This window comes from Acanthopagrus latus, chromosome 20 (assembly GCF_904848185.1).
Source record: "Acanthopagrus latus isolate v.2019 chromosome 20, fAcaLat1.1, whole genome shotgun sequence".
In the NCBI taxonomy this organism is placed as follows: Eukaryota; Metazoa; Chordata; class Actinopteri; order Spariformes; family Sparidae; genus Acanthopagrus; species Acanthopagrus latus.
In genome coordinates, this window is record NC_051058.1 from 23,158,063 (window position 1) to 23,180,333 (window position 22,271).

At 45.7% G+C, this 22,271-nt stretch overlaps 1 protein-coding gene across 6 annotated transcripts in view; it reads left to right on the forward strand.

Annotated features, from left to right (window-relative positions):
* The window catches only part of grid1b (glutamate receptor, ionotropic, delta 1b), a 402,507-nt gene that overhangs the window by 231,068 nt on the left and 149,168 nt on the right, over nucleotides 1-22,271 (forward strand). For 4 of the 6 annotated variants that reach the window (XM_037082410.1, XM_037082411.1, XM_037082415.1 and 1 more), the window contains exon 3: nucleotides 3,289-3,573. In XM_037082410.1, the coding sequence (XP_036938305.1) occupies nucleotides 3,289-3,573 (285 nt within the window). Of the gene's footprint in view, nucleotides 1-2,179; nucleotides 2,432-2,906; nucleotides 3,007-3,288; nucleotides 3,574-22,271 lie in introns of those variants that run through there. The other 2 variants (XM_037082414.1, XM_037082412.1) reach the window with 2 other exon arrangements.

A 22,271-nucleotide genomic window follows, 5' to 3' on the forward strand; every position in this document is an offset into this window, starting at 1 on the left:
GTTTAACTCATCAAACATTCAGCTGCAGGGTCCCTGCGACCAGCCAGCTGTTCCACCGCTGCATTGTCTCTTTCTCATTTTGGGTAGTTTCTCCTGGAAGGCTACCTGGATATGCTTCATGCTCCTCTGCGTTTGCATAAATGTGTGGGTATTTTAACATTTCCCCTGGTGGGAGCTCAGTCAAAACATGCCTGCTGCCCTTTGCAGGCGTCTCTTGACCTTTTAGTCTGGACAGATCTTCTCCTGCAGAGAAAGTTGGGCCTTAACCAAAGATGAAAAGGCTGCGAGAGGCTTAAACTGCGACTGTCTGCCTGTCAGGGGGAAGGATCTCCATGTGGCTGTGCAAATGTTACTGCAGCAGGTGCTGTGAAGGAAAAGGGGTTTAAAAGTGGTGGAAAGTTTCACTGTAACATCAAAAGGTGATAAACAGGTCATTCTGTTTTACTTTGCATCATAAAGAAAAGTCTGTCAAATGAAAAGTCATCAAACTTTTCATCGGTGTCTTTCATTCAGCTGTTACAACCTCTGATTCACAGTTTAAAGACATCAGCGTTGACTCGTACGGGAGTCCAATTTAAACCTGATCCCCAGAATAAATGTTTTGCACAGATTTGTTGAAACTCCCGATGTCCTCTTAAAAAATATTCGTTTTTGTTGCAACATGATCTCATTAAAAATCCACAGTATTTTTTGCTAAATACACAGCTGGAAAAAGTCCCAAAGTCTTGATGGAAATATCCAATTTTGTTGCCTTAAGCACGTCTGGAAAATGTCCCAACGTCTCGTGGTAAATACAGGGTTCTGTTGGCACAGACATGGCTGGAAATTGTCCCAACGTCTTGTTAAAATGTCATTTTTTTTTGCCACAAACCCAGCTGGAAAATATCCCAATCTCTCCTTAAAAATATCTGCTACTGATGCCATAAGCCAGCCTGAAAATATCTTGCACTGTCTTTGTCAGTTTTGTGCCACAGACACAGCTGGATAAACTCCCAGCGTCTTGTTCAAAATATCCAGTTTTGTTTGTGCCGACATTGCCGTCAAAAATGTCTGTATTTGCTGCGGCGTCACCTTAAAAATATCCTGTAAACGCGGCTGAAAATTGCCCTGACACTGCGTTAAACACATCCAGAGGTTTCGTGCTTACAGATGTTGAAGCACCGTCTTGAACAGTGGTCTCTGGCTTGGTAACCGGCCTGCCGTAGAGATGTTGATACGTATGAAATTGTTTGCAGAAAACAAAATTCCAATATTTCGTTCTGACAGCCGGGCTGAAGATGTTCGGCCTTGATGTCTTTCCAATCATCCAATGAAAACATTCTTGTTTGTCCTTCACGTGGCACAATTCATGTTTTTGTATTTCTGTCTAGACAACTCTAAATACTTGAGTAGGTTTTGGGCCTTGGTCTTGGTTAAATATTGAGAAAATCAACAGTCAAACAAGACAGTGTTACTTTTTAAAATATGTTTCATTAAACCATTACGAGCAACACGAGACTCGCCCGTCCTCTGCAGAAACTCTACCTGCAGTAAACAAACTGAACGTGTGGAGGACGGTGAAAACATATTCGGTTATTTAAGCTACTGAACACACAACTGCTGCTTCCTTTTTTCTGACGAACGATCCCAAAGAGCCGTTCTGCTAACGTTTAAATGTGTTTGTTAGAAGCGCAGAGTGAAGTCAGGCCTCCGAGGGAAACTCAAACTGTGGCGTCTGCAGTTTGGCCTCCTGCTCCGACTTTTGTGGCTCCAATAACAAGGTTTGATGTTCCTGCTTCAAAGGAGGGGAGCCGAGAGAGAGAATGATTAGCTGGGAGCGTCACGCCGCCTCAGCAGTGTGTGGGATTCTAGTTAAACAGGACTTTAAATGTGCGAGGTGGAGGTGGGAGATGATGCTGTCGCTCTGTGAGAATGTACAAGTCACCAACAGTGTCGCATCGACTCACTGTTCGTCTTTACAGCCCGACTTTAGTTACAAACTATTCTAACTCTGACTCTGCAACTTGCACATTGATCAGTTTATAGTAAATCAGTCAAAACACAGGGAAGTAAACATGAACTTAAAGTAGAGAAAACTGGAGCGACGTGCAGATTACATCCATGTTCCCTCAGGTGAACCTTCATGTCCTCTGTGGAGTCCAGACCCCAGACATTTCTGATCAGGCCTCACACAGGACAGCCTAAAACATGGCAGCTTGTGTATTTTGCAGGGGCGTATAGATCCACAGGCCTCTGAGAGGGAAATAAGCTTAAATCTCCTGAGAAGCAAAAGGTCAAAGAACTGTTGTGGAATTCAAAGATGCAGCTTGTTGAGGAGGATGGAAGGGAAACGATCTTTGTATGAGGTGAACTCACTGTCACAGCTTTAAACAGGCTGTGACAACATGGCTGCCGCTGAGAGGAGAGGCTGGAGAGGCTGGAGAGGCTGGAGGTATGATGATGTTGTCGGTTTGCTCTGTTGGACTCGTGTCTCTGCTGGTATGAGTCACAGTCTCTGTCTCTGTGTGTGCACATTTTGAGTTCCTGTATTATTCATGTGCTTTGAGAACTCTGAGGTAGCTTTAGCAGCATGCTAACGGCTGCGTGAGGCCTGTATGTTTGGAACGGACACTGTTGGTTTTGGTTTTGTCTTCAGGTTGCTGATTTTGACTAATCCCAGAATCCTGTATCGATCATCAGCTATCATCGATGGAGTTGGTTAAACAGTGCTTGCTAACGTTAGTTTTTTGGGTTAGGACACTGAATGCTCACATACAGGGACATGATGCTGCTTCCTGTATATTTTGATCCCAGAGGAGTTTTAACAGTTTTTCTACATGAGCGCGGCTGATAGCCAGACAGCTCAGCACGCTGTGGCATTTAGATGAAGCTGTCAGTCGACCCCCTCAAGTCAGGCACATTTTAACCTTTAGCTCGGCCTCAGCAGACGTGATATGTGGCCTGTTTTATCAAACGAGTTTCTGCTCTGTGGTGGATTCAGAGACAGGCTGCGGGCTTGGTTCAGAAGTAGGTCGGGTCGGGGATAAACAATGGTTCCTCCTGTCAGACGGTGCTGTAGATTTATGACAGGGCAGCAGTAAGAGGTCAGGACATTATTTAATATTAGAGTCGGCTTGTGTGGAGGTCTCTGCAGCCTTTCATCCCTGGAACACTGATTAGTACTGTGTGCTTCTGAATTTCTGCATTTCAGCGTTTTGTGTCTGCTGTTGTGTTTTCTTCATCTCCTTTCAAAAGGCGTCATTTTGTACCTGAAATTAATCAAAGTCTCTCCTCTTCCTCCTCCTGCAGCCTGCGAGCTGATGAACCAGGGCATTTTGGCGCTGGTCACCTCGACGGGCTGCGCGTCGGCCAGCGCGCTGCAGTCCCTGACGGACGCCATGCACATCCCTCACCTGTACATCCAGAGGAACAGCGAGGGGTCGCCGCGGACCGCCTGCCAGTTCAACCCGAGCCCCGGCGGGCAGCGCTACACGCTCGCCGCCCGGCCGCCCGTCCGCCTCAACGACGTCATGCTGACTCTGGTGGAGGAGCTGCGCTGGCAGAAGTTCATCGTCTTCTACGACATCGAGTACGGTGAGTGAGCGGTCGCGGGCTCGGTTGAGGATCTTTTGCCTGATTTAGTTCTTTTGTGTTCAGCTGCTGATCATCGACTTCATGAAATGTGCAGTGGCACATCTGGAGGTTGAGGAAGCCAGACGTTCCTTTAAATGCAGCCATTTTTAACTTTTAAATGTGCTGGATTTGAGCTTTTTGGGTCGAATCTGTTGACGCACTTTTGTTGACCGTAAAACTAATTTGACATGCGGCAGGAAGCGACAACCGCCTCCACTTCCCTTCACATCTCCGTCTAGAGGAGCTGAACATAGACGCTGAGGGTGATCTGACACGGCGAGTTGATTACTTTGTTTTTAGCCGCAGTATTTTTAGCAGCGTTGTCTGTCAGTCAGCAGCAACATATTGATGTGCTTCGCTCTCTGATTTCTGAAGCGGCGGTCTGACTGAACTGTGTGTTGTTTTGCAGGCTGCATGCTTGAGATCATTAGCATTTCTTACACATGAACACACAGTTTACTGCTTTAATGAAGGGTTGTGTTGGTGTTTATATCAAAGGTGTGAGAGATAACTGGATGTTTTTATAGGTTTCTTTGAACATATCTGAAGCTTTAATGGAAACTTTGGATTATTGTGAGAAATACTTGAAATACTTTGGAAGTATTTTCTGTTGGGATGGTGACGCAGTGTGTTCTGGGATGTCTGTGTCTCAGGTTCTGCATCACAGCGGCGTCTTCATGACTCACCTGCTCTTTTAGGCAGTAATGACTTAAAGACACACCTGCTCTCACAGGTTTGATCAACATTTAGTTAGAGATTGATGTGTTGTCTGGTTTCCTGATGACTCCACCTGTCAAAGCTTTTCTCCACCTTATTGTTCATCAACAAATCAGAGCTGCTTGTAGAAGTAACCATCATCAGCTGGTCTCAGCCGAGACAACAAGAAGGACTCAGATTAAATTCAAACTTTCATCTACAACCAGGAGACACATCTGTTGTTTCAGTGGCCTGCAGGTGCAAACACTGACGAGTACAAATCAACCACATCAGCCTTCTCTCAGGTGACCGAGGTTCTGATACTAATCTGCCAATTTCTGCCTCAAAATGTTTTCAGATACATATTTCTTAAGACACTTAAGCTGCAGCCTAGAAAGCTCATGAACTAGAATTAGGTGCCATATTGTCCTGCAGAGAACACAGAGGCTGAAAACCTCATCGATCAAAATCCTGCACATATGTTATTGACTGTTTAGCTGTAATATGATATTGTTGGTTTCTGGCTGGGCAGTTTTCTATTTCAGAACGGACTCGGAGTGTTTATCGGTCAAGTCCAGTCCTGATTGTTGCAGGGTTTGAGCCCATTTTAGTTTTTTTCTTTGGTCACTTAGCACAGATTTGAGGAATATTTGTGTCCGTCTCTCCAGCAGTGAAACACTCACTGACTGATTACAACGAGAGACGACTTTAATGATTTCATGTGGATTTAATCACATCCTCACATTAAGAAGTCCAGTTTGATATTCTGGTCTTTTCTCTCGGCTCTAATCTCTTCAGTTTGTTTGGTTGAGAGTTTTTCATTCTTGGCTCAAACTTCATGCGTCTGACTGCAAACACAAAGGTCAAACCGTGACAAACACACCTGCAGGACATTTCACTGTTTTTCTTAACCTTTCACAAAATATAGTTTTTTGGCATTGTTTTTTTCTGTTTTGAATTTGGAGCCTGAGAGGAGGATGTTTGCTGAACTTTAAAGAACTCTGAGACCAATTTGCAATCATCAATTTTGCCAACATGAAGAGCATCGACGTGACCCAATGGGTCCAAAACAAGAACCAGAATCTGTCCTCGGGGCTGCAGGAGTGGATGCTAACTGCACGACCTGACCCGTGGATTTAAACCTGAAACAGTTCAGTGTGTCTGCAGCAGATCTCTCTCATTCACATTCACCCGATGTTGTAAATGCAGAAGGAAGACACACAACTGAACAAGTGTTATGAGTAGCTGCAGGCCTCAATGATTTTCAATGTTCTGTAGCTTTGTAGGAGGTTTTCTTGACTGGATGTTGCAGCAGAACTTCAGAGATCGACCCTCCCATCTCTCGTATTTGTTTGGAATAGCTTACTTGGACTGTATCTTAATGAAATCACATTAGGCTCAATGGATTTTTGAGTGTAATCAATACAGGATGGTGGCAATTACAATATAAGGATATAGACAGATGCAGGCATTTAGCCTCTCAGAGGCCTCTTATCCAGAGTGATTTAGAGTAAGTGCATCGGTAGCTGCGGGCCAGGATCTGAATCCTTTAATAACAGAACCACAGTGAGCATCCAGAGCGACGGACAACAGCGAGACTGCAGAGGAGAACTTTCCTCGTCCTGCGTCACGTCCTCGGGCTGTGGAGGAGTCCGTAAATACTCAGCTGTGCAGTTTGAAAGACAATCAAACACAATCTTTCTTCGGCAGCAGATGGGATTTCCTCTCTGCGAGCCTCCTTTATGTCCTGAACGCCTCCCGTCTCATCGCGTGGAGAGACAACATCTGTCCCTCGGTGATCGGACGCTGTTTAACTCCCGACAGGAGGCGTTCAAGGACTTTACTGGATCTCCACACAAAGAGGCTGGAACTTTTCACCTGTACAGCAAACTTTTGATTTCGGCTGGCTGGATATCGATTTCTTTTTTTCATTCACCAGCGTCAGATTCATCTTTTCATGTCTGAGTTTTATGGTGGTGAGTTTCATGGAGGACACAGCGTCTGTAGATGAGGGACACACTCTGCCTGCTGGGCTGCTGGGACCGCCCGCCAGTTTCTTTCTCTTCTTTTTCTAACAGGACTCCAACAAAATGAAAACCTTTCAGCGGTGACCTTGGACTTGAGGAGATTGTTTGGCATTTATCGCTTGTTTCATGTAGGATATAGTTCATCAGCAGAACAAGACGCTGAGCTCTGCGGCAGGTACCAACATCTAGTATTGTTCTTATCTCATAACTGTATATTGTTAAATGTAGTTCTTTAAGATGTTTGAACTGTGCAGGGATGAACAAAGTGAACAAAAAGAGGAACGTCGTCACAGAGAACCGTCGTCGACATTAAACGTTATTTTCTGACGGTTTCACGGAGGATTAAACACGTTTAAGCAGCTTCGTCCTGTCAGCTGAGGAGCGCCGAGCGAAACATACCTACAGAAAAACGAGACGTGTCTCGGTGTGATCGGCTTCCCGGCTGAACTTCTGCTGACACTCCGGTTTGAAACATCTTCGGCTGTTGGCTGTTTGTGTATCTTCTGCTTCTTGAGGAGCTCGACACTTCCCTGTCGTCCTTCTGGCCTCGGTTGCACCCTCTTTTTTTCCTCAGCTGCCCCTGGGATGTGTGCTTCGTCTGGACATTTTGAACCCACTTGGTATTAAATGCTGTCAAGCCAGAGTGCAGGACTGCTGCTGGAGTGTGTGACTTTTTGAATCTCGTGTCAATATATATTTTTATTCATGTCAGAAGTGGCTGGCGGCGCGGTGGGGAGGCTGGGATTAAACACTTGTGAGTCACTCTCAGTATCTTCACAGCAGAAGCAAAGCAAACCTCTTCATGAAGTAAGTTTATATTCAGGTGATCTTAGAGGTCACGCAGTGTCGGGTTTATCTGATATGCTGTTAATGAAAGTAGTTATTTGGCATATTTCTCGTCAGATATTGTAAACCACATGTGATACCAGCAGAAAGCCTCCATGCTGTGGCTGATGTCTTAGTTCTGCAGTTTCTTGTTACATATTCGCTGATACCATCACATCTGTCAGTCTCTAAAGAAGATAATGGTCCACTACAATATTTTAACCTTCTGCTCTGTCATGTAAAAATGCAGTTAGACTTCCGTGCAGCACAAACGGCCTTGACCTCCCGCGTGACGAGCAGCCATCAGACCTCTAACGATCATCGGTTCAGTCTGAGCTGCCTCCTCAGTTCACAGCCTCCATATCAGAGCCGCGCTATTAAACACACAAACACACCTGAACCTCCGCGTGAAGATGTTATTCTCTTGATGTCTTCATTACCGTGTGCTGCGCGCCGTGTTATTTGTTTGCAGTCTTTGTAATGTGGCAGCACGACGGTCATTGTTGCAGTTTCCAGCCCGGTTACTGCTGCAGCCGACTGATTGTTGCAGGTACGCGGTGAATTTTAATAAAGAGAATAAAAGGATGAATCAGTTTTTCCTCTCTCAGACTGTGGTGCCTGGACAGGATGTCACTGTGTGCCTTGTTATCCACGCGGTCACGATGAGTCACTGGAGTCAAGACTCGTGAACACCGACGACCTCGACTGAAGACTGATTCAACAGCTGCTGTGATGTCGAGGTGTCCTCCAGCTCTGTATGAACCTCTGATCCGGATCTGATCAGTACCTCAGCAGCTGCTGTGTCCTCTGTTTGTTAAGGACTTGGCTGTAATTGTCTGAAAGAAACTGTGGAACAGGTGATATTAACCCCGTGTGGAGGCCGAGGAGCTGTGAAGATTTTACTTCCTGGCTTCCCTTCAACGGATCGACTCGCTTTTAAACGAGCTGTTAAAAGTTTTGTGATGTTTCGATCGCTGAAATCTGATGTGAAATACTCAAAAGTTCTGGGAGGAACCGGTTCTCCTGGAATAAAGCCCAGCGCTCCGTCTGCTTCCTCTGGTGGTGTATTTAACTGTTGCCTGGGTTTCTGAGATATCTGTCTTCAGTGGAACACAATGCGAGGAGGAGAATAGAAATTCCATGGTGGTCACACCGCTGACAAATTGGACGAATAAATGTTCACCTGTAAAACACATCGACTGCTCTCTGTGCTACACAATGGAAGGAGACGACGAGTCGGACACAGTAAATGACGGTTGTTTGTCTTAAATGTCTGCTGCTCTGAACGCCAGGAACAAAGTTACATTCACCTCCTCCTCTTCCTCCTCCTCCTCCTCCTCCTCCTCCTCCTCCTCCTCCTCCTCCTCTTCTTCCTCCTCCTCCTCCTCTTCCTCCTCCTCCTCCTCCTCCTCCTCCTCCTCCTCTTCTTCTTCCTCCTCCTCCTCTCCTCCTCCTCTTCCTCCTCCTCCTCCTCCTTCTCCTCCTCTTCTTCCTCCTCCTTCTCCTCCTCCTCCTCCTCCTCCTCCTTCTCCTCCTCCTCTTCCTCCTCCTCCTCCTCCTCCTCCTCTTCCTCCTCCACCTCCTTCTCCTCCTCTTCTTCCTCCTCCTCCTCTCTCCTCCTCCTCCTCCTCCTCCTTATATTTCTCCTCCTCCTCCTCCTTCTCCTCTTCCTCCTCCTCCTCTTCCTCCTCCTCTTCCTCCTCCTCCTCCTCCTCCTCCTCCTACTCCTCTTCTTCCTCCTCCTCCTCCTCCTCTTCCTCCTCCTCTTCCTCTTCCTTCTCCTCCTCCTCCTCCTCTTCCTCCTCCTTCTCCTCCTCCTCTTCCTCCTCCTCCTCCTCCTCCTCTTCCTCTTCCTTCTCCTCCTCCTCCTGCTCATGTCAGGCTGGAAGTGGAAGTTTTGGTCTGTTTGAGGATCTATTACAGGTATTACAGTAACAGGTGATGAGGTAATCAATACTTCCCTCATTAAAGATGTATTTCAGCCACCTGCACCTCGTCCTCCATTAATCAAAATCCTGATCCTGTTGTCCAATCTGTTGCATTTGCTCATGTTGCATCGATGCAACAGACGCTCTGATTGGTTAACGTCATGTTACGCCCCACAGATTTCTCTCTGTCTGAGGTAGAAGCACAACATTTGCTGTGAACACTGTCACCACATGTGGCCACAGGTGACAGAGTTAAAACGTCTGATTTCACCTTTTCATCATGACGTAATAGACTGTTGTTCTGTCCCTCGGTGATCGGACGCTGTTTAACTCCCGACAGGAGGCGTTCAAGGACTTTACTGGATCTCCACACAAAGAGGCTGGAACTTTTCACCTGTACAGCAAACTTTTGATTTTGGCTGGCTGGATAACGATTTCTTTATGTCATTCACCAGCGTCAGATTCATCTTTTCATGTCTGAGTTTTATGGTGGTGAGTTTCATGGAGGACACAGCGTCTGTAGATGAGGGACACACTCTGCCTGCTGGGCTGCTGGGACCGCCCGCCAGTTTCTTTCTCTTCTTTTTCTAACAGGACTCCAACAAAATGAAAACCTTTCAGCGGTGACCTTGGACTTGAGGAGATTGTTTGGCATTTATCGCTTGTTTCATGTAGGATATAGTTCATCAGCAGAACAAGACGCTGAGCTCTGCGGCAGGTACCAATATCTAGTATTGTTCTTATCTCATAACTGTATATTGTTAAATGTAGTTCTTTAAGATGTTTGAACTGTGCAGGGGTGAACAAAGTGAACAAAAAGAGGAACGTCGTCACAGAGAACCGTCGTCGACATTAAACGTTATTTTCTGACGGTTTCACGGAGGATTAAACACGTTCAAGCAGCTTCGTCCTGTCAGCTGAGGAGCGCCGAGCGAAACATACCTACAGAAAAACGAGACGAACTGAACTTCTGCTGACACTCCGGTTTGAAACATCTTCGGCTGTTGGCTGTTTGTGTATCTTCTGCTTCTTGAGGAGCTCGACACTTCCCTGTCGTCCCTCTGGCCTCGGTTGCACCCTCTTTTTTTCCTCAGCTGCCCCTGGGATGTGTGCTTCGTCTGGACATTTTGAACCCACTTGGTATTAAATGCTGTCAAGCCAGAGTGCAGGACTGCTGCTGGAGTGTGTGACTTTTTGAATCTCGTGTCAATATATATTTTTATTCATGTCAGAAGTGGCTGGCGGCGCGGTGGGGAGGCTGGGATTAAACACTTGTGAGTCACTCTCAGTATCTTCACAGCAGAAGCAAAGCAAACCTCTTCATGAAGTAAGTTTATATTCAGGTGATCTTAGAGGTCACGCAGTGTCGGGTTTATCTGATATGCTGTTAATGAAAGTAGTTATTTGGCATATTTCTCGTCAGATATTGTAAACCACATGTGATACCAGCAGAAAGCCTCCATGCTGTGGCTGATGTCTTAGTTCTGCAGTTTCTTGTTACATATTCGCTGATACCATCACATCTGTCAGTCTCTAAAGAAAATAATGGTCCACTACAATATTTTAACCTTCTGCTCTGTCATGTAAAAATGCAGTTAGACTTCCGTGCAGCACAAACGGCCTTGACCTCCCGCGTGACGAGCAGCCATCAGACCTCTAACGATCATCGGTTCAGTCTGAGCTGCCTCCTCAGTTCACAGCCTCCATATCAGAGCCGCGCTATTAAACACACAAACACACCTGAACCTCCGCGTGAAGATGTTATTCTCTTGATGTCTTCATTACCGTGTGCTGCGCGCCGTGTTATTTGTTTGCAGTCTTTGTAATGTGGCAGCACGACGGTCATTGTTGCAGTTTCCAGCCCGGTTACTGCTGCAGCCGACTGATTGTTGCAGGTACGCGGTGAATTTTAATAAAGAGAATAAAAGGATGAATCAGTTTTTCCTCTCTCAGACTGTGGTGCTGATGTCACTGTGTGCCTTGTTATCCACGCGGTCACGATGAGTCACTGGAGTCAAGACGACCAAGAAACTTCCATCGCGTGATGGAAGTTTTTTTTTTCTGCTCGTGAACACCGACGACCTCGACTGAAGACTGATTCAACAGCTGCTGTGATGTCGAGGTGTCCTCCAGCTCTGTATGAACCTCTGATCCGGATCTGATCAGTACCTCAGCAGCTGCTGTGTCCTCTGTTTGTTAAGGACTTGGCTGTAATTGTCTGAAAGAAACTGTGGAACAGGTGATATTAACCCCGTGTGGAGGCCGAGGAGCTGTGAAGATTTTACTTCCTGGCTTCCCTTCAACGGATCGACTCGCTTTTAAACGAGCTGTTAAAAGTTTTGTGATGTTTCGATCGCTGAAATCTGATGTGAAATACTCAAAAGTTCTGGGAGGAACCGGTTCTCCTGGAATAAAGCCCAGCGCTCCGTCTGCTTCCTCTGGTGGTGTATTTAACTGTTGCCTGGGTTTCTGAGATATCTGTCTTCAGTGGAACACAATGCGAGGAGGAGAATAGAAATTCCATGGTGGTCACACCGCTGACAAATTGGACGAATAAATGTTCACCTGTAAAACACATCGACTGCTCTCTGTGCTACACAATGGAAGGAGACGACGAGTCGGACACAGTAAATGACGGTTGTTTGTCTTAAATGTCTGCTGCTCTGAACGCCAGGAACAAAGTTACATTCACCTCCTCCTCTTCCTCCTCCTCCTCCTCCTCCTCCTCCTCCTCCTCCTCCTCCTCCTCCTCTTCTTCCTCCTCCTCCTCCTCTTCCTCCTCCTCCTCCTCCTCCTCCTCCTCCTCCTCCTCTTCTTCTTCCTCCTCCTCCTCTCCTCCTCCTCTTCCTCCTCCTCCTCCTCCTTCTCCTCCTCTTCTTCCTCCTCCTTCTCCTCCTCCTCCTCCTCCTCCTTCTCCTCCTCTTCTTCCTCCTCCTTCTCCTCCTCCTCCTCCTCCTCCTCCTCCTCCTCCTCCTTCTCCTCCTCTTCTTCCTCCTCCTCCTCCTCCTCCTCCTCCTCCTCCTCCTCCTCCTCTTCCTCCTCCTCCTCCTCCTTCTCCTCTTCCTCCTCCTCCTCTTCCTCCTCCTCTTCCTCCTCCTCCTCCTCCTCTTCCTCCTCCTTCTCCTCTTCTTCCTCCTCCTCCTCCTCCTCTTCCTCCTCCTCCTCCTCTTCCTCCTCCTTCTCCTCTTCTTCCTCCTCCTCCTCCTCCTCCTCTTCCTCCTCCTCCTCCTCCTCTTCCTCTTCCTTCTCCTCCTCCTCCTGCTCATGTCAGGCTGGAAGTGGAAGTTTTGGTCTGTTTGAGGATCTATTACAGGTATTACAGTAACAGGTGATGAGGTAATCAATACTTCCCTCATTAAAGATGTATTTCAGCCACCTGCACCTCGTCCTCCATTAATCAAAATCCTGATCCTGTTGTCCAATCTGTTGCATTTGCTCATGTTGCATCGATGCAACAGACGCTCTGATTGGTTAACGTCATGTTACGCCCCACAGATTTCTCTCTGTCTGAGGTAGAAGCACAACATTTGCTGTGAACACTGTCACCACATGTGGCCACAGGTGACAGAGTTAAAACGTCTGATTTCACCTTTTCATCATGACGTAATAGACTGTTGTTCTAACTAATTACAAACCTAAAATTAAAGCACCATAATGAAAAAAAAAACTAAACTAAATTGTCCGTAAAGGACAGTTGGCAGTCGGAAGTATCTTATATATTGACCAACAAAAAACACGTCATCCTACACCGCTCTAGTTTTAAAGTTGTTCTGAATCCAGCGCTTCCAAACATTTAATTTAAGTCACAGTCAGTGTCGACACTCAGCTCGTTTCTACACTCACTGAAAACGATGCAGACGACTGATGATGCTTCAGATGTGATCATGGAGTGAGGATGGAGTCTGATTGTCCTGCTTTGTGATGCAGGCTCCGCTCGGGCCAATCAGAACCAAAGTGCATCAAAGAGCCCATTTCAGTCCCACTCAGACCGGTATGCTGATATGTGACTGACGGACTGAAGTGTGAGGAGTTTCCAGCAGAGCCGTGACAAAACATTTAACTTTCCTGCGTCAGTCTGCAGCGTCCACAAATGAATGTTTAATAATGTTAATAACGTTACAGTTTAAACAGCAGCTAATGACTTCTTAATGGGCCTTTTTTTGTTTTTATCCTATCGTGAAATGCGACTGAAGTGCTCACTTCAAAGGTAATTGGAATCAGTCAGTGGAGGATTGGAGAAAAAGAGTGTTTCTGACTGTGTGCTGTGGCAGAAACGCACCCCGCTGCGTGATCCCGCCGCACCGCCAGCCAATTAGCTGCAGCAGCGTCGGGTCTGTGTGGAGTCGAGCTGAATGCATCCAGGCGGACCTGTTTTCATTCTCTGCACGCCAATCATCTTTACAGCCAGGCAACGCTTTCAGTTGGAAGTGGAAGGGAATTCTGTATTGTTTAATTTCAGAAACCTTTTGTGCATCGTCTTGGACATTTTCTTTAATTTCTGCTTTCTTTACCTTTGGAAGATAAATGAAGTTGTGATGTTCATCTGGTTTCAGCAGACAACGAACACAATCTGTTCACACACCAAGTTTAAGGGGAAAATGATCCGTTTGACCCGGACTCTGGTTTAAAACCACCCTTGTAATACCTCGTTGTGCCTTCTGTCAGCCCTGTAGTTTCAGCTGTAAATCACCTCTGTACTGTCCCGTCTTCAGACGGACCTCCGTCGCTCTCAGTCACTGTTTGGTCCCAGTCTGCCGTCCAGACGTCTTCACCAGGAGGCTGCTGAGCCCGTTTGTCTGTGATGACTCTCCACCCGTGATCCAAGTTCACAATCCTTTAGCTAACGGAGCCACATAGCAGTTAGCGCTCGTGCTTCGTCCTCCAAATTTGCGAATTACACCTTTAAATGTTCAAATATTCACCTGTTGTATTTGGACGATGTGTTTATTGTTCTAACTCAGCTTGAGGTGACTTCATATTGAGAAGATCTGCACTACAACAGGCTGATAAAGAACAGACAGCTGGAAACCAACAAATCAATCAGTGATCTGTGGGCACGATTTTATTGATGATGTGACTCAGCAGCTCACAAAACCTCTGAATTATGTGACCAACTATTTTAACAAGGTGACGTGTTAACGGTTCAGTGTTCTGCTCGGCCCGGTCAGAAACTGAGTCTGGTAGAAGAAAATGAATGTTTTCACTGCAGTTGCTTATTTGTTGAAGTGACGCCCGACTCTGGTTTTAACGTCTGTTGAGTTTTGTTGGACCGCAGCAGGTTTGTCAGTTGAAGGTAATGTTTTCTATGCTTGGTCATGACAGTAAAGTCTTTTCATCTCCGTCCAGCTTATCGGTTTTCCATTCAAATTTAATTGCTCCAGAGGGAAGATCCGGCCTGTTAACCACACAACAGAAGACAAACCTTCTTCTTCAGACTTAATCACACAACGTTATTGATCGTGTACCTCTTGTTTTCCTGTTAACACTTATCCTCTCCACTTAATGTCATGCTACACTCTCTGATCCACTCAATGTGCAGAATAAACATCCTCAAATCATACTTACTGACTCACTCTCACTCATAACGACGGCAGCTTTAAACCCCACGCAGTAACTGTTCCATCAGTGTAGAAATAGAGGAAGAGAAGAGAAAGAAAAGAACAACGTCCGGCTCGATATGTTGAAAGTCAGCTAAACAAACCACCAACACACCGACTCTGAGCACATGGACACTTACTAAATCCTCCTCTAACCCTGCCGTGTTCCCGTTCCTCCCTCTCCATCTTCATCCCCTCCTCCTCGCTCCGTGTGATGAGCGAAGCCATTATAAGTGTGAGCCGAGCAGGGCGGCCCATTTATTCAGATTACCGGCTCATTGCTGAGGGATACGAGGAGCGGATGGGTTTTTTGGTTTGGCTGTCTGGCCGAGTCCGAACGGGCCGAGCGGGACTGTCAGTCGGCCGTGATGATGATTAAAGGAGCTCGTTGGTTCGCCTCCTTCCTCCCTTCATCCATCCTCAAACCCTCTCTGCTGTCGACCTTCCCTGCTCTGATTTTTAAAAAGGGGGCAACGAGGAAGACGCTTGCTGCCTCGTGGACGGATCACGGTGATGTTTCTACAGCAGGAAGCTGCTCAGCACCATTAAACCCTGACTGGAGAAAGAAGCACTGGAGCTTCAGGATTTTGCATTTTGCTGTGACATCGTTGGAATACTTTCTCATTATGCTTTTGAGCGGTGGTGTATGTCGCACCGTGGGGTTCACTACAGCCTTACAAAGGATGAGAGAGCTGAATAAAGGTTAATAAAGGTCAATAAAGGTTATTGCATCCCTCGTGGCCTTTTAATAATCACTCTGTCTTCAGACAACGTCCTCTTCTCCTGCTCTCCTGCTGAGAATCCTCCCTCGTCATCTTTCTGTTGTCTTCTCTCCTTCCTGCTTCCACAGCCAGTGGTATCAGTCATCACTCCTCCGTCTCCCACCAGCATGTCATTCCCTCCATCGTCTCCAAATAAACATCAGTGAGAAGAACAGACGCCATGTTTTAACTCAAAGACAGAAAGACGTTCATGAAGAACGATTTACAAGAAGGAACAAATAATGAAGAAATTGTCAGAGACAGTTTCACAGTTCTTCTTCTTCTTCTTCTTCTTCTTCTTCTTCGTCTCCTTCATCTTCTCCTCCTCCTCGTTGTGAACAGTGCCACTGCATCTTGAATCTTTATTACTTCGAGGAAAACAAACGAGTGGAGATGTTGAATTTTCTGGTTTATTCAGCAGCATCTATCTCCGTCATCCACTGAATCCTGACTGAGTCATAGACTCTTGGAGCAGAGATGATTCCCCTCGTTTCAAATACAAATATGTAAAAACCAGCTTGTGTTCAGAGTTTCTCGCTGCCCACACTCGTTCCCACCAACTTCCTCCAGGAAACGATGCTCCTGCCTGAACAGGTTCAGTCAGCAGCCTGCGGCTCGCTCCGTGTTGTGAGGAGCCAAATGAATTCTCAGTTGGAAGTTTCCTCCAGACGCCTCAAAAATAAGATAAAAAAATAACGGCAGGTGTTGGAGCTCCTGACTGGCAGCCATGTTGGGAGGCTGAATTGCAGCCGTCAGGACGGAAACATCACGTGGATCGTTTGTTCTTTTTGTAAATGTGGCGTCTTGATGAATCAGTGCAGATTTTCTCCAGGGTCAGTTCACCTGAGTATCATCTCTGGAGTTGTAACCACATCTCACGGTCATCAGCTGAATGCAGAGATCATATTTCAAGAAGATGACGTGTGTTTGATTTTTCTGTTGCAATAAAAACTGAAAATATATAATAATAACACAAGACACAACAAGCTCCCTTTAGCTCCATCTCTCTTTACATCCCTCAGCACAAAACTGCTGCCAGGAACAATAATAATTTAGCAGCAGGTCATTAAAATGAAAGTTTTATTTCCTCTGGAGAATCAGTTCATCATCGTGTGACGGCCTGAGGAGAGAGGTGAGAGGTCGAGACGATCAGTAGGATTCATCCTCAGGAGACGTCGATAACCTTCAGCTGATCCTGTGGAAGTCTGTCCATCAGTCGATATTTATTCAGGGAGCATGTCGGCGTATTGAACATCCACTGAACTTTGTCACCAACACATTATATTGTCTTACTGAGCAAAGTCAGACTGATGTGTGTTTGTGTTTGAGAGGTGAGGATGATGGAGGAGCTTCCACCATCAGATCATGACAAAATGTCCAAAATACACGCTGTGTTTTTTTTTAATTTCTGTTCTGGACATTAATGCACAGAAGTACATGTTGAATTATTGAGCGTTTGTTCATTTACAGATTCAGATTTCAGCCTGTGAGACAGAAAAGCGATGATATCATCAGTAAAAATCAAATGTCTGGAATTTAACAATTCATATCGTTCAAATGATTTATTTTCCTCAGTCTGTGAGCAGGAATCTCCACTTCAGCAGCCAAACTCTCACATTTCATTTCTCTCTATACTCTGAATGATTTTACAGACAGCTTAGTTCATTCACAGCCTGATTTATAGAACATTTTATTGCTAAAAACATGGAAAAATGTTTTTTTTAATGGCTTTTTTCCTCAGATTTATGGAGACATGAAAAGAGATATCCAAAAGTCTTTCAGTAAAAATGTATATTTAGACCAACAATATCAGAAAACTTGATCGTCTTAACTTCAGCAGACAGCCGGAGACGTTTCCTTGTGATTGTGACAAATAGAACTCACCTGTAGCGTCTCCTGTTCACGGTCGGGAGGCAGGTGAGTCGATGTTTTGGTGCTCTGACGCTGAAGTTTGTTGTGGTTTATTAAGCGTTTGACAGATTTACTGAATAACTGACCATCACTTTTATGAAGCACGACCACCAGCACGAGAGAGGAAGTAAGGACACACACACACACACACACACACACACACACACACACACACACACACACACACACACAGCAGAATTGATTTCTGCCCGTGTGTGAGGATATCAATATGGCCGCCGCGGTGCGTGGCTCCACTGAGCGTGACGCAGCAGCTCAGCCACATCAAAGCTCGCAGACTTCAAATCTCACGCTGGCCGCGCACCGGCCCGCCCGCCACACCGCATGGGTGGACAGCCGGGCTGCAGTGCGCTCTGGGAAACGGTGTTTTTCATCAGCACCCAATCAGAGGCGGCTGTCAGGCGGAACAGAAGGCCGTCCTGGAGAGAAACGCTGATAAAGACATTGACACCGAGGCTGGAGAGAGTGTGTGTGTGTGTGTGTGTGTGTGTGTGTGTGTGTGTGTGTGTGTGTGTGTGTGTGTGTGTTATGGTGGGTAAACAAACACACACAAACACTTCTTTCTCCTTCTTTTCTCTGCCACTCTGTCTGTAAACACTACTGTGTGTGTGTGTGTGTTCCAACATGACCTTGTCAGAGACGGAGTGGATATAAAGAACATCAGCTCGTTTCCACATCAGTAGTTTCTGTGATTAATGTCCGACAGACCGACTTCAGTCTGGTGAAAAACAGCCGCCGTTCGTCTTTTTATTGTGTTTCCGCGGTTACTCACGGCGAAGCTGCTGCCTGATCGTACATGTGCTCTGCAGCGTGACGCCTTCACTGCAGCTTCAGTTTTACAGTGGTTTAAAAATGAAGTTGACAAACGCTCCCCGTCTCTTGACCAGAAAGCTGCACTTGAACACACCTCAAAGATCACAGCTGACAGAGACCAGGAGCATCACCCTCCACACCAGCAGGTGGCAGTAGTCTTTAGTCATCAACTCTCTAACAGTCCACTACTAACCTGAAAAAGTTACTGATGGCGCCGCAGCAGAGGTGAAGATGGAGGCAAAAATAAGGACAAGATGCACAAAATGGCTGAAAGCATGGAAACGAGAGCGACAGGTCGAAGGAGCGTCACCTTTCTTTTTCTGTTTCTCCTCCGATGCACTGATTGGCTTCACGGGCCTTAACTATGAACGCCATATTTCTGCAGTTTACCTCCTGATCTCTGCAGCGCGTGGTGAAGAATTGCTGCAGAGAAATCTTCTTTTGTTTTCTTCTTTTTAAACCAGAAGCTGTTTTAGGAAATGATCCTTTTTTTTCTGCAGTGAAGCGATGACCTCGTCTTCATCGGGACAGATGAGATCTTTTCTGACACGGGGAAAGTTTTGCTGCTTCGGGTCTTTTCATGGGATTTGTTGACAACAAGAACAAAAAGTTATCATCTAAAGATTCTTTTTTATTCAGGCGATACTGAAGTCTGTAAATTTAATAACTAACTGGAGAAGCAGACAAAAGATAAGATGAATTCATTATCTGGTCTCTGGTTGATAAAAAGTGAAACGAGGCTCTTTAGAAGCTGTCGGTGGTATCAGTGTTTCTGCCGCGCCGCCGATCTTCAACAGAGCAGAAGAGTTAAGTCGATCAGTCGCCGTCTTTCCCCTTCGCTGCTCTCAAAGCAACGATATCTCTCGTCTCCGTCGTGCCGCGGCGCTCGCTGACTGAACCAGACTGTGAGCTTCTGTTGACATGTTATGAATGTTTCATTCCTGACAAGACCGATCAGATGAACACGGGCTCTCGAGAGCAGCGAGATCTCTACCCAGGCGAGACCGCCTGAAAACACGAGATTAAAATTAAAATGATTAAAGTATGAAATATTAAAGTGCCAAGTCACCAAGAGGGAAGAGAAAAGAGAGCAGAGAGAGGTGAAGAGGGCAGAGGAGAGAGAGAGAGAGTAGAAGAAGAAAAGCTCAGCCCGAAGCCCGGCGCTGTTCTGAGGCGTTCACGTCTGATCAGACCTCGAGTGTGTAAATACGTCTGTGTGTGTTCGAGTGTTCGATGCTGCGTCTTCTTTCTCCTTCTTGCTTGTTTATTAAAGGAACATTCCACCAATTTTTACGGCAACCTGTTTCAACACTTACAGTTGGACGATGTCGCTCGTGTTTCTTGAGGATCTTCATCGAGTCTTCCTGATGATGTCATCATGATGTCATCAAGGTTACGTTACCTTGGAGGCTCGGCGTCGGTGTGGATTTTAAAGACGTGGCAGGTTCATTATGAGACACCAGGACTCTCCCCAGGTACTAAAGACAGGTGTGTCAGACAGACAGACGTGTCCAAATCAAAAAGAAGACAAATGACACAAACAAGTTGTTTGTTGTCTGACGTCCCAACAGGATGATTTAACTTTGATGCTCCAAACAACAGAGGAAACGTTTTATAGAGAAACTGCAAAATCAGCTTGTGAAATTTATTGGATTCTTTTTTTTTTCTTTTTTTGCCAGGAAACTTTTTTTTGGAACTTATTAGGAAGTTATTGATCTGTAGACAGAAGCGTCTGTTATCTAATTTATGTCCTCACATAAAGTCTAAAGGCTGCTTTACACACCGCTCTTCACACGCTGCCAGGAATATAATTCAGTTGGTGAATTACTGAATCCTGATGGACTCAATCCAGAACACTAAAATACAGTTTTTTAACTGTAGAAAAACTCCTAATATCCCAGAAAAAACCCAGAGACGTGACCTCTGTGTCATCACTGGTCACTTTATCTCATAATTAATAGTAACTAATGACAAAATTGGCTCCACACTCCGATCTCAGAAGTTTAGTTCTTGTTTTATGCTTTAAAAAGTGAATTATATTAATATTCCAGCAGCCGCTCAGCGACCGTCCTCTGCTCCCTCTCCACCTGAGCACAAAGTGGCCGTGTCGGGAGCAGCATGTCAATTTTCTGCCGCTAATCCTCTAAACTGTAAAATTATTTACCCGTCCGCCTCCTGAGAAATGAATTCATCTTATTTTGAGATGAGTAAACTCGGAGCTGCCTCTCCTAAAACTCCCCCCGAGGACGAGCCGCGAGCAAAAGCAAAGATCAATCACAGACGAGCGATTCGGACTGAGGAAGAGACGCAGAGACAGACAAAGACCGGAGTGTTTGGGGAGGACGGGGAGTTGAACCCAGGTCTCTGATGTGTTTTCTCTGTGAGCGCCCGTGCTGATGAATTTATGTCCATACGTAACAGAGATCTGTGAGGATCCAGTGAGTCAGAGAACCGACCCGACCCGAGAGGAAACTCTGTGTACCATTACTGACAGTCTGCAGAGACGCTCTGTAGAAAACACTTTGATTCTAACAAATTCAGACAAAGTTTCTTACAGCAGAGAATAAAAGATGTGAATGTCTTCATGAGTCGAGTTTTGTCATTAGCTGCCTCTTCCACTGTGGAAAGTGATTCAGATACAGAAGACTTTCAAACTGCATGCTGTTCTTTTACTGTAACGGTGCCGATCCAGTCTCGAGTTCTTGGTCATGTTAAAAAATAAATCACATTATAAAGCTCAGTCGTGTATTGAACAACGGTTTCTGGCTTGAACTCTTTCTCGCCCAGTTAATGGATCAAAATTATCTGTTTTTAATGGTACAAACACACAAAAAAATAAATAAATAAAAAATAGAAAAGTCAGAAATACAATGTGGAAATACCCAGTGGTCTCACGCTTGCAAATGTTGAAACACCATCTCAAACAGCGGTCTCTGGCTTGAACTCTTGCATGCGTAACTCAAGAAACAAAATAATCTGGTTTTATCACCACAAAAATTGAAACAATTATCTGGTATTCTTTCCATAAATACAGCAGGAAAACGTCCAAACGTATCCAGAGGTTTCACGCTGACAAATGTTACAAGCACGTATATAACAGTGGTCTCTGGATTGAAGTCTTAGCTGAAGGATATTACCACGTTTTATCTGTTGTCGCTGCAACACACAGGCCAGGAAACTGTTCCGACACCTCGTTAAAGATGCCCAGTGGTTTCACGCTGATTAAGGTTGAAACGCCATCTTGAACAGCGGTCTCTGGCTCTTGCTTGCCCAGCTGAAGAACCAAAGTTATCAGGTTTTATCGCCAGTATTCTTTCCACAAACACAGCTAGAAAACATCCCATTGTCTTGTTAAAAATATCCAGTGGTTTCACGCTTGCACATGTATAAATTCAACCTGTTGGGGTTTGAAGAGTGTTTTATTCTGCTGCGTAACAGCAGCTGCAGTCCTGAGGAGTTTGGAAGCCTCTGATGATCTTCACCTTGTGTCGACCTTCCTGATTGGTCAGTTCATCGTGCATCTCTAAACTGTTGCGTACGATTGAATAATTGATCCACGCGTCGACTCCGCGGCCTGTTTGGCGCTCACCTCCCGGCTCACCACTTCTTCTCTTGGCCGCCGTAATGTGCCGTTCACCCCTCGTTGGGCTAAACTCTCCGAGAGGATTAAACCGGTCTGAAAGCCACTTAGAGAAACCTCATGTTGCTTCATACATATTTAAGGCTGCACAAGGCAAGACAAAATGTTGTTAGGTAACGGCTCATTGGTTCTCAGCTCGTTAGCGCGCAGTTTGTTGTGTCTCCGCAGGAAGTAATGAAAACACACTGATTCCTCTGTTTGACTCTGGGCCTTTGGCTCGTCTGGAGCTTGACTGGAGAGAAAGTTGCATGAAAGTTTGTATTCATTTATTCATTTTTCATAATTTGAACACTTATGGCTGGTGAGTTCAGGACTTTGTAATTCAGAGATGACGCAGGAAGAGAAAAGTAGGTTTTATGGACTGCAGGGTCGAGGCTGATTCAACCGATGTGTCATCTGCTACTTTGCAATTGTAATGTTGTACGTGCATTGATGACAACATT